The sequence below is a fragment of the Ochotona princeps genome, chromosome 25 (assembly GCF_030435755.1).
Source record: "Ochotona princeps isolate mOchPri1 chromosome 25, mOchPri1.hap1, whole genome shotgun sequence".
Lineage (NCBI taxonomy): Eukaryota > Metazoa > Chordata > Mammalia > Lagomorpha > Ochotonidae > Ochotona > Ochotona princeps.
The window spans coordinates 30,066,847-30,081,102 of record NC_080856.1 but is presented as its reverse complement, the minus strand read 5'-3'; the positions used below and the strand labels follow the sequence as shown (position 1 = coordinate 30,081,102).

The following is a 14,256-nucleotide window of genomic DNA, read 5'->3' as shown; positions in this document are numbered from 1 at the left end:
AGGCACTTGAATACGTATACACACATACACATTCTTACAGCCACAGTCCTGTCTTCATGGCTCCCATTTTGATTTCTCCCTTACCTCTGGATGTCTGTGGACGTCATCACTGCTCCTTCGTCCTAACATTAATTTTCCTCCTCTTTTCTCGATTGAGTCTTCACCTTTCATTTTTATTTTCCCCCTTTCCAATACTGCCTTGGCTTTCTGTTGACTGAGGAAATTGTCCAGTTGATGTTTAGCTCTTTCAGCTTCCTGATTGTGAATAAGTGCCAGTTACCAAGTGTTTTGAGAACAATTTTCCTGCCAGTATTACAAACTTCAGGAATTTGTACATGGTTCGGTCCATATAATTCTCAACTTTTATTTTCCTAAGCTGGCAGAAACTAAGGTAAGCTATTGGCATAATAAATAATTTAAAAGCTCCACAACTTAGACTGGGCACGGTAGCCTAGTGACTGAAGTCCAGGCCTTCCATGAGCTGGAATCCCATATGGGCGCTGGTTCATGTTCTGACTACTCCACTTCCCATCCAGCTCCCTGCTTGTGGCCTTGGAAAGCAGTCGAGGATGACCCAAAACCTTGGGATCCTGCACCCATGAGGGAGACCTTAAAGAAGCTCCTGGCTCCTGGCTTCAGGTCAGCTTTGCTCTGGCTGCTTTTGCCACTTGGGAAATGAACCAGCAGACAAAGATCTCTCCTTCTCTCCGTAAATCTTCCAATAAAAATGAATCTTTTTAAAAAATAGCCACTTATCTCTTTGTCTACTATTTTTATCATGAAAAAGTTTTTGAATTTACAAACAGTCAAACTCAAGAGTATTCCCTCCAGGACATTAGTCTTGGGAAGCTTCATGCTAGCCAGGACAACATACAGCTACTCCGCACTTCGAACATGTAGGATTCAACAAATACTTCTGGATCACAGATCAATCTGTAGCAAGACTCAGGATATCATATCAATAGAAGAAGTTATCACAGTTTTCCAATAGTTTACTTTTATGAAACTATTAATAAGTTTATAAAATATTACATTAACAGATTTTTTTTGGACTTCTCCTATAGTACTATATTATACAAAGATTTGGGAATGAATGACCCTTTACTCTTATTCTTTTATATGATCACTAGTTCTTGCCTCATTTTATCTTAGAATAACTTTGTTAAACTGAAAAACAAGTCTATCTATAAACTAAAACTAAATTTCTTCAATTTGTGTTACAGTTCTGGAAAAGTGAAATACTGGTAAAACTGGGCCTTCAAAACTACAACTGTGAATGTAAATTTCTTTCACCACTCATCTATATTCTTTGGTCAAGTATTTTTTTTCACAGAAAACTTCATGCTTTTAGTACATATACTAAAATCAGATGGCTGCCAATGGCTGGAGATGAGCCAATCCAAAGCCAGGAGCCAAGAACCTCCTCCAGGTTTTCCACGTGGGTGCAGGGTCCCAAGGCTTTGGGCCATCCTCTACCACTTTCCTAGGCCACAAGCAGGGAGCTGGAAGGGAAGTGGAGCAGCTGGGACACAAACCAGCACCCAATGGGACTCCAGCATATGCAAGGGGAGGACTTCAGTCACTAGTCTACCATGCCAGGCCCAACAGCACTTTCTTATTTTCAATTTTAAAACCTACTCTGTGGGCCCGGCAGCGTGGCCTAGCGGCTAAAGTCCTCGCCTTGAAAGCCCCGGGATCCCATATGGGCGCCGGTTCTAATCCCAGCAGCTCCACTTCCCATCAAGCTCCCTGCTTGTGGCCTGGGAAAGCAGTTGAGGACGGCCCAGTGCATTGGGACACTGCACCCACGCGGGAGACCTGGAAGAGGTTCCTGGTCCCGGCATCGGATCGGGCGTACCGGCCCGTTGCAGCTCACTTGGGGAGTGAAACATCGGACGGAAGATCTTCCTCTCTGTCTCTCTTCCTTTCTGTATATCCGGCTTTCCAATAATAATAAAATCTTTAAAAAAAAAAAAAAAACCTACTCTGCTTCCAGTCACTTTTTAAAACTACACCACCAATACTGTTGATCATAATTTTTATCAAAAAACATCAAAAGGTTATATTTTGCCCATACACTTATGGAAATGCTTGTAGCTTCATTTCTTTTTGCTGTTCAACTAGAATTTGAAAATAGCAGCGTAAACCAGCATTCCTGTTTAGCTTAGTTTAACTGGAATGCCTACAGTATTTTTAAAGTACATTAACACTTTGAGATGGACTATGGGGAGAAAGACAAAAAGCCTCATAAATGGTGAAAACCTCATAAAAAAAACCTCATAAAGGGTATTTTTCCTCTCTTAATTTCTTTAAAAAGATATTATTTTCTATAAGTAAAAAATTTCAATATTGTAGTGTTGGGTCTTTAACATACGACTGTAATATGCAAGAAAATAATAGCACGGAGGCAAGGGAGAAGCGGAAGCATATTACACAAACTTGCTGTATTTGAGTAGAATTAAGGAGGGCTTCCATTGTTAGAATGCTACAAAGGCATTTCCTGTTGCCTAGAAAAATCCCTTCAGCATGGTGTTAATGAGGAGCCCTAAGCTAGTGTGCAGGAAAACCATTCGCTGTGGGAGGTGAGCGTTGTGGCTGTGGCATAGTGAGTGAAGCTGCAGCTGCGATGCCAGCATATCATGTGGGCACCGGTTCTTGTGCCAACTGGTCCACTTCTTGTCCAGATCTCTGCTAACAGCCTGGGGAAAAGGGCTTGGGTCCATGTCCCCCATGTTGGAGACCCAGATGAAGCTCCTGGATTCAGCATGGTCCAGTTCTGCCCATCATGGCTAACTGGGGAGTGAGCCAATGATCAGAATGTCTCTCTGTCTCTCCCTCTCTTTAAGCCTCTCAAAAATAAAGAAATAGATCTTAAGTAAAAAAAAAAAAAAAAAAAAAAAAAAAAAGAAAGTTCAACCTTCTTGCTAGCTTACTGTTTCAGACAAGCGTGATTGTTTTATTCATTCATTTCTACTGCGTAAGACAAACACTTATGTTAAACACTATAATATAAACAGTATAATATAAATAATTAGTCAACATTATCCACATAATATTCTCTGTGAGCCTTTTTCTTCCTCTGTTAACTTTAAACAACATGGCATTCTTTACCTCCAAGGCCACTTTCAGTTTTTCCCAAAGGATTCTATTCTCAGATTCCAGATCATCTGCTAATTTCTAGAAAATAAAAAGAGAGAGAAATATCATTTTATACGTATGCTTATGACGACTTTTCTAATCCAGGCAGCCACGATGATGACTGGAGCGTAAGCTTCAGCTCTCACCCATGAGGACGGGTATTACTTGGCATACAGATTCCTGTTGATTTTCCACCGGCAAATAGAATAAGAATGCAGCAAAGAACAATCGATGTAAAGTGAATATTTCATGTCTCCTTTACTCTAGGTCTCACACATTTATTTTTAAAGATTAATTTATTTAGTTGCTCCAAAGCCTAGAACTGCTTCTGGGTCTTCCATGTGGGTGCAGGGTCCCAAGGCCGTGGGCTGTCCTCCACTGCTTTTCCAGGCCACAGTCAGGGAGCTGGGTGGAAGGCAGGGCAGCCAGGAAACGAACCCGCACCCACATATAGGATCCCGGTGTGAGTAAGGCAAGGTCATTAGTCACTAGGCTTCCACATTGGTCCCTAACTCTCACATATTTGAATAGAAACATTTCAAGTCTTACTAGAAAAATCTACTCTTTTAGAAATACCCTTATTTTTGGTTGTGATAATTAGTACACTCTAAAAACAAAATAGTCTGAAGAGGTTTCTGTCAGATGGAAGACAGTTTTCAGCTCTGCTTCCATCACAGCTGATCATGTGACCACCAACACTCCAGGCCAAAGTCCAAATATCAACTCACTACCAAAGGCCGTGAGGTTCTCAAAGGAAAGTATCCTGGGTAAGACTTCTTTATAGAAAAGCCTTCTGTTGGGCCCAGTACAGTAGCCTAGCAGCTTAAGTCCTCGCCTTGCACACGCCAAGATCCTATATGGCTGCTGGTTCTAATCCCAGAGGACCCACTTCCCATCCAGCTCCCTGCTTGTGGCCTGGGAAGACAGTGAAGAATGGCCCAAAGCCTTTGGACTTTGCACCTGTGTAGGAGACCATGAAGAAGCTCCTGGATCCTGACTTCAGATTGGTTCAGCTCGGGCTATTGAGGCCACTTGGGGAGTGAATCAGCAGACTGAAGATTTTCCTCTCTGTATATTTGACTTTCCAATAAAAATAATATTTAAAAAGATTAGAAAAGCCCTCTCTGGGCCAATTTCATTGCTGATAGACAGCTTGAATCTTTACAACTTAAACCAAAGGACAGAGTTCAGCAGCAGCACAGTCCCTGGAGAGGTCCAGGAAGACAGAGAAGCCACAGAGGCCAATATCATGGCTGTGACATAAACATAGTTGCCATGTCCAGCCTCCTGATGCACTGAAAATGTGAAGCTTTAAGCCACTAAATGTGTTGTGACTTGTACAAATAGAAAATTCCATAAACTGCAATTTTATGCACAGTAAAACCATGACAATTATTTTTTCCTGTATTTATGTTATCTAGCTTAATCACTTGGGCAAATATACCATTTAACTACATCATTCATGGAAATACTTTAAGCAAATTAAAGTATTTTAGAGTTACTTGTATATCTCTTTTATTACATACCAAAAAAAAAAAAAAAAGAAGAATGACCTCTGTAGTTTACAATTTCTGGAGAATTTTTACTTGTTTTTTCAGACGTATATACCTTTTTTATATAGGTCAGCTACTGCTAAATAGCCTAATTTTATTTTTTGAATGGTAGACTATGGGATGAAGAGAAGTCTTCCATCTATGGGTTCACTTACTTGAGTTAAGTACCAAACCAGGAGTCAGTTACTCAATCAGGTCTCCCATCTGAGTGGCAGGGACACAAGCAATTGCCACCACAGCTGCCACCAGAGTGTGCATCAATGGAAAGCTGGAATCATGACAACTGTGATGTGAACCCAGGGTCTCTAACATGCGATACAGGCATTTATCTCTTAGGGCAAACTTGTCACCACTTCCCAACCCAATTAGCTTTTGTTTCACCTATTTTCGTGACGAAAGACATTAGAGAATAGGTCCAACTGAGAAAATAAATTCAAATAGAATAAGGGCACTTATCCACAGACACATAACTAGTGAGTTCCTAAAGTGATTTCCAATAATGTTTTTTCTTCCATGATAATGGTTATAGTTGAGCAAACCATGATAACCTTCGTGATCTTGGTGCGATATCAATATGCCTGCTTTTATCATTTTATTTTCTGACATCTGTGATAGAATCAACAAACAGGGTATGGATGCTTGCTGCAATGATTAGGACTCCAAATGGAATGTTCTCATCCCACATTCAATTGCCTGAGTCCAACTCAGATCCTCTTTCGAGTCCAGTGTCCTGCTAAGTACACTAAGTACACAGTAGGTTATGGCTCAAGTCATCAAGTCCCTACCACTTACTTGAAACTTAGATTGGTTTCTGGGCTCCGAGCATCAGCCTGCCCCAGTTCTAGCAGGTCATGCTTCCAGGAAATAAATCAATGGACAGGAACTCCTCTTTAGTTGCTATGCCTTTGTCTCTAACTCACTTGCATTCATGCTTTCGCTCTCTCACAGGAACTCAGGTGTGCACACGTGCACACACACACACACATATCCCTATATTTGCAGCCATATTAATATTTCCCATACAAATAATTAAGAGCACCAATATGTGTAATGTATTACAGAAGTAATAAACATAAACAGAACATAACATAAACAGAAGTAATAAAAATAAAGGAGGAGGGAAAATTACAGAACATCAGTTAATCATATAGGTGCCTAGAAAGAACATGTCTCTTACCTGAACATTTTGAAAATCATCTTTCATTTTCAACTGTTTTGTAGTACCCGTCTTCCTATAATTAAAATTCATCAGTTAATTAATAAACAATGGAGGCAACATGCATTGGCCACCTTTTCTTCACTGATCATTTCCTAAATCTTTTATATCAAACACCAAAGCCGTTCTACAAATTTCTTTTCAGGATTTAAGGAACTCAATACAGAGTGGATTTACATTTTCTTGCTAAACTCTTTTGATACTAGGATTTGACCAAGAACATTCAAAATTCAGGAACTGCTTACTAAACTATCTTTTTTTAGCTTTTTAAATTATTATTATCTCTGTATATCCGGCTTTCCAATAATAATAAATCTTTAAAAAAATTATTATTATCATTTTATGATACAGTTCCATAGGTGCTGGAATTTCCTTTACCCCCTCCCCAAATTCTCTCCCACCTAGTGAGTTCTCCTATAATTCTTCATAAACAGTCACACCTCCATTACTGCAGGCATGAACAATGGCAAAGAGTCAAGCATCCTATTGTCAAGATACAGTTAACAGTTTCACTAGCAGTCCATCTTTGATCTGCAAGTAGAGATGCACACTGCACTGCATCTTCGTATCTGGATATGATAATCTCCATTACACAGTTACTGTACATCCCCTTAAATGAAAAGCCACAAAACAAACTCAACAACGGAAAAAAAGAATTACAATGCCATGAAATTAAATAACATGCTATTGAGTGACTAATGTGTCACTAAGGAGATGAAAAAGAAAATCAAGAACTTTCTTGAAGAATATGATGCTACTGTATTACTTATGAGTCACTGAAAAATTTAATGGGAAAGAAAGTGTTTGGAAGTGATGAAACTAAATTTAAAAAAACATCAAACCCATGAGATATAGTTTCTATTGATCTTTGCAGGTGAGTTATGTCTTCCGTAGGCAACAAATAGATGGGTTCTGTTTTTTTGATCCTGTCTGCTAATCTATGACATTTGATTGATGAGTTTTGTCCATTTACATTCAGGGCTAATGTGAATGTGTTGTAATTTTGTCCTGTCATTTTATCAATGGGTTGCTCATTGATTTATTCTTCTGTTGTCATTTTACTGAAATAGTCTTCATACTTTCCTTAGGTTTTGGTGGGTTCTATTCCTCTTCTCTATCAAGAGAATATCTTTAAGTATCATTTGTATAGCAGGTCTATTAGAGGAGTATTCTTTTCACTTTTCTTTATTGTGGAATAATTTTATTTATTTTTATTTTTTTTTAAAGATTTTTATTGGAAAGGTGGATATACAGAGAAAAGAGACAGAGAGGAAGATCTTCCGTCCGATGATTCACTCCCCAAGTGGCCACAATGGCTGGAGCTGAGCCAATCTGAAGCCAGTAGCCTCTTCCAAGTCTCCCACGTGGGTGCAGGGTCCCAAGGCTTTGGGCCATCCTCAACTGCTTTCCCAGGCCACAAGCAGGGAGCTGAATGGGAAGCAGAGCTGCCGGGATTAGAATTGGCACCCATAGGGGATCCTGGCATGTTCAAGGTGAGGACTTAAGCCACTAGGCCATCACGCCGGGCCCCAAGGAAGAATTTTATTTTGTATTTAAAGAATCGAAGCTGTGTCACCCACAGGTCTACAATTTGCTTTTACTTATTGTGGTTGGTACATGACTCTTTGTTTGCAGTCACTATGTCACTCCCTCCAGTGGGTTCCAAGTCTGGGTTCTTATGTTAGAGTTCTACCATGTCTCTGTAGCCCCAGCTCCTGGCTCACCACTCTCTACCTCCTGAGATACCGTGCTGAGGCTGCATTGTTGTCTGTACAAGCTTTCTCCCACTTCTGATTTGAGCAGTTATCAGGATTAGGGAAACATGAGGTGTCCTATACAACTAGATTGTTGGTGGTGGTATTCTTGCCAGAACCTGTTGGCTGTTAGGCCTGAGGGACACAAGGACCAATTTGACCAGTATTACATTCCCTGTGGGACCAGTGCAATGCACTGAGTTCAGTGAGTTTGCTCCAAGCTCAGCACATGCATATGTTGTCTCTCCATTCTTAAAGTTTTTCTGCACTGTACAAAATGGCACCTGATGTGCCACTACTAGAGTTCTTGATCTGCTGGCCATCTGGTTGGGGGGCTACCCAGACCTGTCTTGGGTGGAACCTGTAAGATGTTACGTTGTTGCAGTTCAATGAGCCAGAAATGAGTTCACTCCCAACTCAGTGCACCCACAGTCCTGTCCCCACAGCCTTTGCCTACCTATACAAACAGCACCCAATTTGGCTCTAGCAGAGGACTGGACTGTGAAATCCATCAAGTTCCTGCGTTACTTGTTTGGACCTACAGCTCTCTCTGCTCCTGGTCAAATCAAACAGATCACCAGGATGGGCAGTTCTTTGTCTGGGTTCACCGCCTGTGCCTCCTTGAACACCCCTTCCCACCTGGTTGCTGGTGAACTTCTGGCTTCCGGTACAGTTAAGACTGATGCTCGCTCAATGTTGCTGGAGTATCAGTCACAGCAACACCACACCATATGTGTGCTGCTCTTCTGTGTCTGTCAGTCTCCAGGTACCCCTCTGCTGTCATTCTGTCCTCTCCTATTTCCTGGATTGCACCCTCTCTGCTTCACACTGGCTAATGTTTCTCCATCTGTTTAAAAGTGTCCTTACACTATCCTGCCACCTGGATGCCCAGCCCGAACTATCTTTTGGTACTAGGATTTGACCAAGAATATTCAAAATTCAGGAATTGCTTACCATTCAGCTTCCTCCATTTTTCCTTTGTCTTTTTTCTTCTCTGGTTTTACAATTTTCTTTGTTGAAGCATCATATATCTTTGCTTTCTATGAATTTATAGGACCAGAAATAAACAGATGAAGACATAACGAATTACAGGAAAACATGACAATATGCATAACTAAGATCTGCATTCTACCTCAGGTATCACTACGGTATGCTGCTCATATGCTGATTATGATCATAATAAAAACAAACACAAGGTCTGGTCAGCCTATGTATTACAGTGAGTCTAGGTTTAATTAATTACCACAGTAAATTACAGTCCGTTCAGCTACATGTGGTATATGACTCTGGCAAAATTTCACTATGGGGCTCGCATGGTGGTATAGCTAGCAAATCCTCTGCTTGCAAACACCAACATTCCACTTGGGTGCTGGTTTATGTCCTGGTTGTTGCACTTCTGATCCAGCTCCCTGTTTAATACCTGGGAAAACAGCAAAGCATGGTACAAGTACTTTTACCCCTGCACCCAGTTAGGAAACCCAGGAAAAATCTCCTGGCTTCTGGCTTTGTTTGGCTCAGCTCAGGCTGCTGCAGTCATACATGGAAGGTCTTCTCTCTGTCTCACCTTCCATTTCTATCACTCTGCCTTTCAAATAAAAACAAAATATTTAAAATAATTACCTCACCATACAAAAACATGAAATAAAATCTGAGGGACATACGTGGAAAATGCATTACACACATAATCATGTTAAAGAACTGCCAATGATTTCAACGTAATGGACCAGGAGAAAGATATGTGGATTTGGATCAAGGAAGAGAACACAAGAAATGCGGAGGGAAGTTTTCCCAGGAGAAAGTTAGAGCGGCTTGCAGTAGAAATTCTGCAGAAAGAATACAGGTGTGGTAGAGCAGTGCGGCCAGCACACACACACACACACACACACACACACACACACGGTAGCGAGTAGGACCATCACCCACAACTCTCCAGCTGGGAGTTGGAAGAGGTGCCATCTTCAGGCAACGACGCGAAAACAAAAGGTAACAGCCTTGTCACTGGTGATACTGCCTGAGGGATAACTTGGCAGACCACACTGACTGTGCGTATGGCCTGCAGTTGTGGCAGGGCAGGGGGAGGGAACTGATCTAATACCATGAAGGAAATGCACATTTCTTTCTCCTCATTCCTTGGCATGGGAGCTTAAGCAAGTAGCAAGCAAAGAGCAGTCTTAATGCCATTACAGACTGCACTGACTCTTGCATACTGTGACCAGGGGATTTTATCATAGGGTGAAATCTGTGATTCTTCACTGACTGAATGTTGCATAAACAGTAGGCAGGTATCTGGGTACCGACTTCCAACTGAGAGTGTTCCCATCCCCTAACTTCACTGGTGCTGGTGGGCCCTGACAGTGCATTTCTTGCACCCTGTGACTGTAGCAGCCTTGAACAATATCACTGTCATAATTCTGGAACTACACAATCACTGTGTCTGGCTTCAGGTGCTCAGATATTTGACTGTCAGAGAAGGGTTACAGCTCACACTGAGAACCATGCAGATCCATGTGCCTGCATAGGTGGTGGGCTGAAGGCACCTTGCTAGAAATATGTAACCCAGGGAATTTATCACCTTGGAAGACAGGAAGTGAGGCTGTGATGTAATAGCACATGTCATTGTGCCCTCCACCGCTAGGGATAACAGTTCATCTAGCTTGTCCGAAGTGTCTCCCTGGACTCATGCGTCACCCTTATGGACCAAGGAGTGCGTCCTGGTGTCATCCCGGATCACACCTCTGCATGTTCACACAGTAAACAAATACTTCACTACTCCACAGAAGCAGCGTTGAAAGACAAAGCCATCAAAGAGAAGAATCAACAAGTTTTTCCACAAATGCTTAAAAACAAATAGAGAAGGCCTCACTTTGAATGCGCCCTGGGATCCCATATGGGCGCCGGTTCTAATCCCGGCAGCTCCACTTCCCATCCACCTCCCTGCTTGTGGCCTGGGAAAGCAGTCGAGGACGGCCCAAAGCCTTGGGACCCTGCACCCACGTGGGAGACCCGGAAGAGGTTCCTGGTTCCTGGCATCGGATTGGCGTGCACTGGCCCGTTGTGGCTCACTTGGGGAGTGAAACATTGGATGGAAGATCTTGCTCTCTGTCTCTCCTCCTCTCTATATATCCGGCTTTCCAATAATAATAAATCTTAAAAAAAAAATAGAGAAGTGCAAGAAAGAAGGACAAGGAAGAAAATATGACTCTTCCAAAGCAACATAACATTTCAATATGAGGATGTAATGACGAGGAGGATCTAGCAAGTGCTGAAAATGAATTCAAGAGAATGACCAAAAGATTACTCAAAAAAAATTCATTAGATAAAAAAATCCATACACAATATGGAAGAAAAAGCTTGCATACTGAAAAGAAATCAATATGAAATATTATAAATGAAAAATTCAATGTGTCAAATAGAAAACACAGTGAACAACTTTAACAACAGATTCAATGAGGCAAAATAAAGAATACCCAAACCAGAGGGCAAAACTTTGGATACATCCCAAACAAAAAACAAGAAGAAAAAATGAGAAAAATGGAAACTAGTGTAAGAGATTTATGATACTATTGAATTACCTAAAATGTGTGTTGTAAGAGATACTAAAGGCTTGGATAGAGAAAATGAGTTACAATTTGTATTTTTGAAATAATAAGAGAAGCATGTCTCATCCTGAAAAAGGAAAGGAACATCCATGTATAGGAAATACACCATCAACAAAGATCTTCATCACCACATACTACTGTCAAACTTTTAAGAGTAACATACATTTAAGAATTCTAAAATATGTGTAAGAGAAATGTCAACTTACCTGCAAAAAAAATCCCCAATTACAATAACAGGCAAATTCCCCTGCAGGAACCCTATATGCAAAGAGACAACTGAGAGACATAGTTGAAGTCCTAAAGGAGTCAGCTGGAACTTGTGCAGTGGCACCACAGGTCAAGCTGTCCCCTGAGCTGAAGACATTCAGTCTGATCCAGTTTGAGTCCCAGCTGCTCCACTTTCTGATCCAATTATGTGATGACATCCAGGAAAAGAAGCAGAAGGCGGCTCAGCTGGTTTGGCCTGAGCAACAATGCGGAGACTAAGAAGAAACTCCTAGCTTCTTACTTTGGACCAGCTCAGCACCAAATAAATAAATACAAATTTAAAAATAGAAACAGTCAACCCAGAATATTGTGTTCTGTAAAGCTCTCATTTATAAATGAAGGTGAAATAAAGACCTTCCAAAACAAACAGAAATTGAAAGAATGTCACCACATGTCCAGACTTGCAATGATTCTTAAGGATGTGCTACACACAGAAACAGATGATAGTCATTATTGTCAAAGACTGTGAATACACACAACCTCCTAGGAAAAGTCCAAAGAAAATCTAAAGTAAACAAAAAGAATACTTTCCAAAAAATGATTAAGACCAAGTTGTTATCTATCAATAATAACCTTGAATATAAGTGGCTTAAATTCTTGAGTTAAAAGATACAGACTGGCTGAACAGGATAAAAAAAAAAGGCCCAGGTATTTTCTACCTACAAATAATACACCTTACTGACAAACATGCCCCAGATGGAAAATGAAATGATGGGAAATAAGATGTTCCACACTTACAAAAAGTGAAAAGAAGATAGTATAGCCATCCTAATATTAAATAAAATAAACTTTAACATAAAAACTATTAAAAGAAGCAAAGAAGGACATTGTGATGAGTAAGGAATCAAACAGAAGATGTGAAAATAGTGGGTGTATACATAGCAAATACCAGGACACCTGGCTAATTAAAACAAAAACTTTTAAAAAGATTTAATTTTTTATCTGAATGGCAGGGTTACATAAAGAGGACAAGAAGAAAGAAAGAGAGAGGGGGGAAGAGAGAGATAGAAAGACTTTCCATCTGCTGGTTCACTTCCCAAGTGGCAGCAATGGCCAGAGCTGAAAACAGATCTAGCCTATGATCCAGACATCCCCCTCCAGGGCATTGATCCAAAGCAAATGAAATCAGCATATCTGTGCTACCATGTTTAAAGCAGCTCAACCCACAACAGCTAAACCATGCAATCAACACAGATGCAGATGACTGGTTAAACAGCTAAGCCATGGAATCAATACAGATATCCACCAATAGAAGACTGGTAAGTGGAAATGTTGTACATAAACACTGTGGAAGACTACTCAGCAGTAAAAACAAACAAATAAATAAAGGATGAAATCTGGTCTCTTGAAAGTAAGTGGAAGTAACTGGAAGCCACTACGCATTGTGAAATAAGATAGTCCCCAAAAGACAGATACTGTATATTTGCCATAATCTGTGGTAACTAATTCACAGAGTAACAAAAAAAGTAATCTACAGATATGAGAGAGGCACTCAGAGATTTTAACAGTGTGTACAGCCTTTACTTACACACCTAGTAAAAAGACTTATATTTTTTTTACAAATTTTTGTGTGCTATTTTTCTCCATCATTTGATACTATTCCTACTTTTTAATTGTCATGTCACATAATAAAGTGTTAAACAAACAAAAAAATTTTGATATTAAAAAACATAACTCTAATGGCACAAAAACATGTAGACCAATGGATTAGAAAACCCACAAATGGATCCACCCATCTACAATAAGCTAATAACTCACAAGGGAGCCAAAATCAATACTGGGAGAAATGACTACTTCTTCAACAGCTGGTGTTAGAAAAATTGAATCTAAATAAGACCCCCCCTACCTTATACCTTTTAAAATAACCCAAAATGGATGAACTAGCTAAGTTATAATCTGACACCCTCAAACTACTGGAGAAAATCATAGGTGAAACTGTGAGACATTGGAGCAGGCAAAGACATTCTATAACAGACTCTAAAAGCACAGGCAATAAAGACATGAACAGACAAATGGGATTCTATCAAGCCAAGAAGCTCCAAAAAATGAAGCAACCATTTTTTGCAAACTATATTTGCAAACTATGCAATGGTAAAGGATCAATATCTGGAATCTCTTCAGCGTTTAAGAGACTCAACAACAAAACAAAATACCCAGTTACCAAATGGCAAAACATGAATAGACAGTTTTCAAGGATGAAATTCAGATAGCCAATGGACACATGAAAAAATTCTCAGGTTCACTGGCCATCAAGGGAATGCAGGTTACAACCACAATGAATCATTATTACCTCACCCCAGTCAAAAGACTATAATCTGAAAACCAAATAAATAAATAAATGCTGAAGACGATGTGGGAGAAAAGGCACTCTAATCCACTGTTAGTGGAAATGTAATTTAATACAACCACTATGGAAGACAGTATGGAAACTCCTCAAATATCTGAAAATACATATGAAGTAGCTGGTATCAAAATAATCCACATGCCCATCAACTGATGACTAGATAATGAAAATGGGTATACATATGTACCATAAAATACTACTCAGATGTAAACAAAATTAATTCAGCTGTAAATCATTATGCTTAGTGAAACAAGGCGATCTCAAAGAGACAGGTATGTTTTCTTTCACAAATGCAATTAACATACAAAAACACAGAAAAATAAAATGGTCACTTGGGGATATAAATATCATTGTCAGGATTTTTATGCTCATACGGAACTCTGAT

At 40.1% G+C, this 14,256-nt stretch overlaps 1 protein-coding gene across 1 annotated transcript in view; it reads right to left on the bottom strand.

The window, feature by feature from the left end:
• The window catches only part of LOC105942581 (coiled-coil domain-containing protein 7-like), a 192,298-nt gene that overhangs the window by 142,236 nt on the left and 35,806 nt on the right, over window positions 1-14,256 (bottom strand). The window contains exons 12-15 of the mRNA XM_058681281.1: window positions 8,616-8,701; window positions 5,869-5,923; window positions 3,112-3,177; window positions 85-255 (exon numbers count right to left, since the gene is read on the bottom strand). Coding sequence (XP_058537264.1) covers window positions 85-255; window positions 3,112-3,177; window positions 5,869-5,923; window positions 8,616-8,701 — 378 coding nt within the window. The remainder of the gene's footprint in view (window positions 1-84; window positions 256-3,111; window positions 3,178-5,868; window positions 5,924-8,615; window positions 8,702-14,256) is intronic.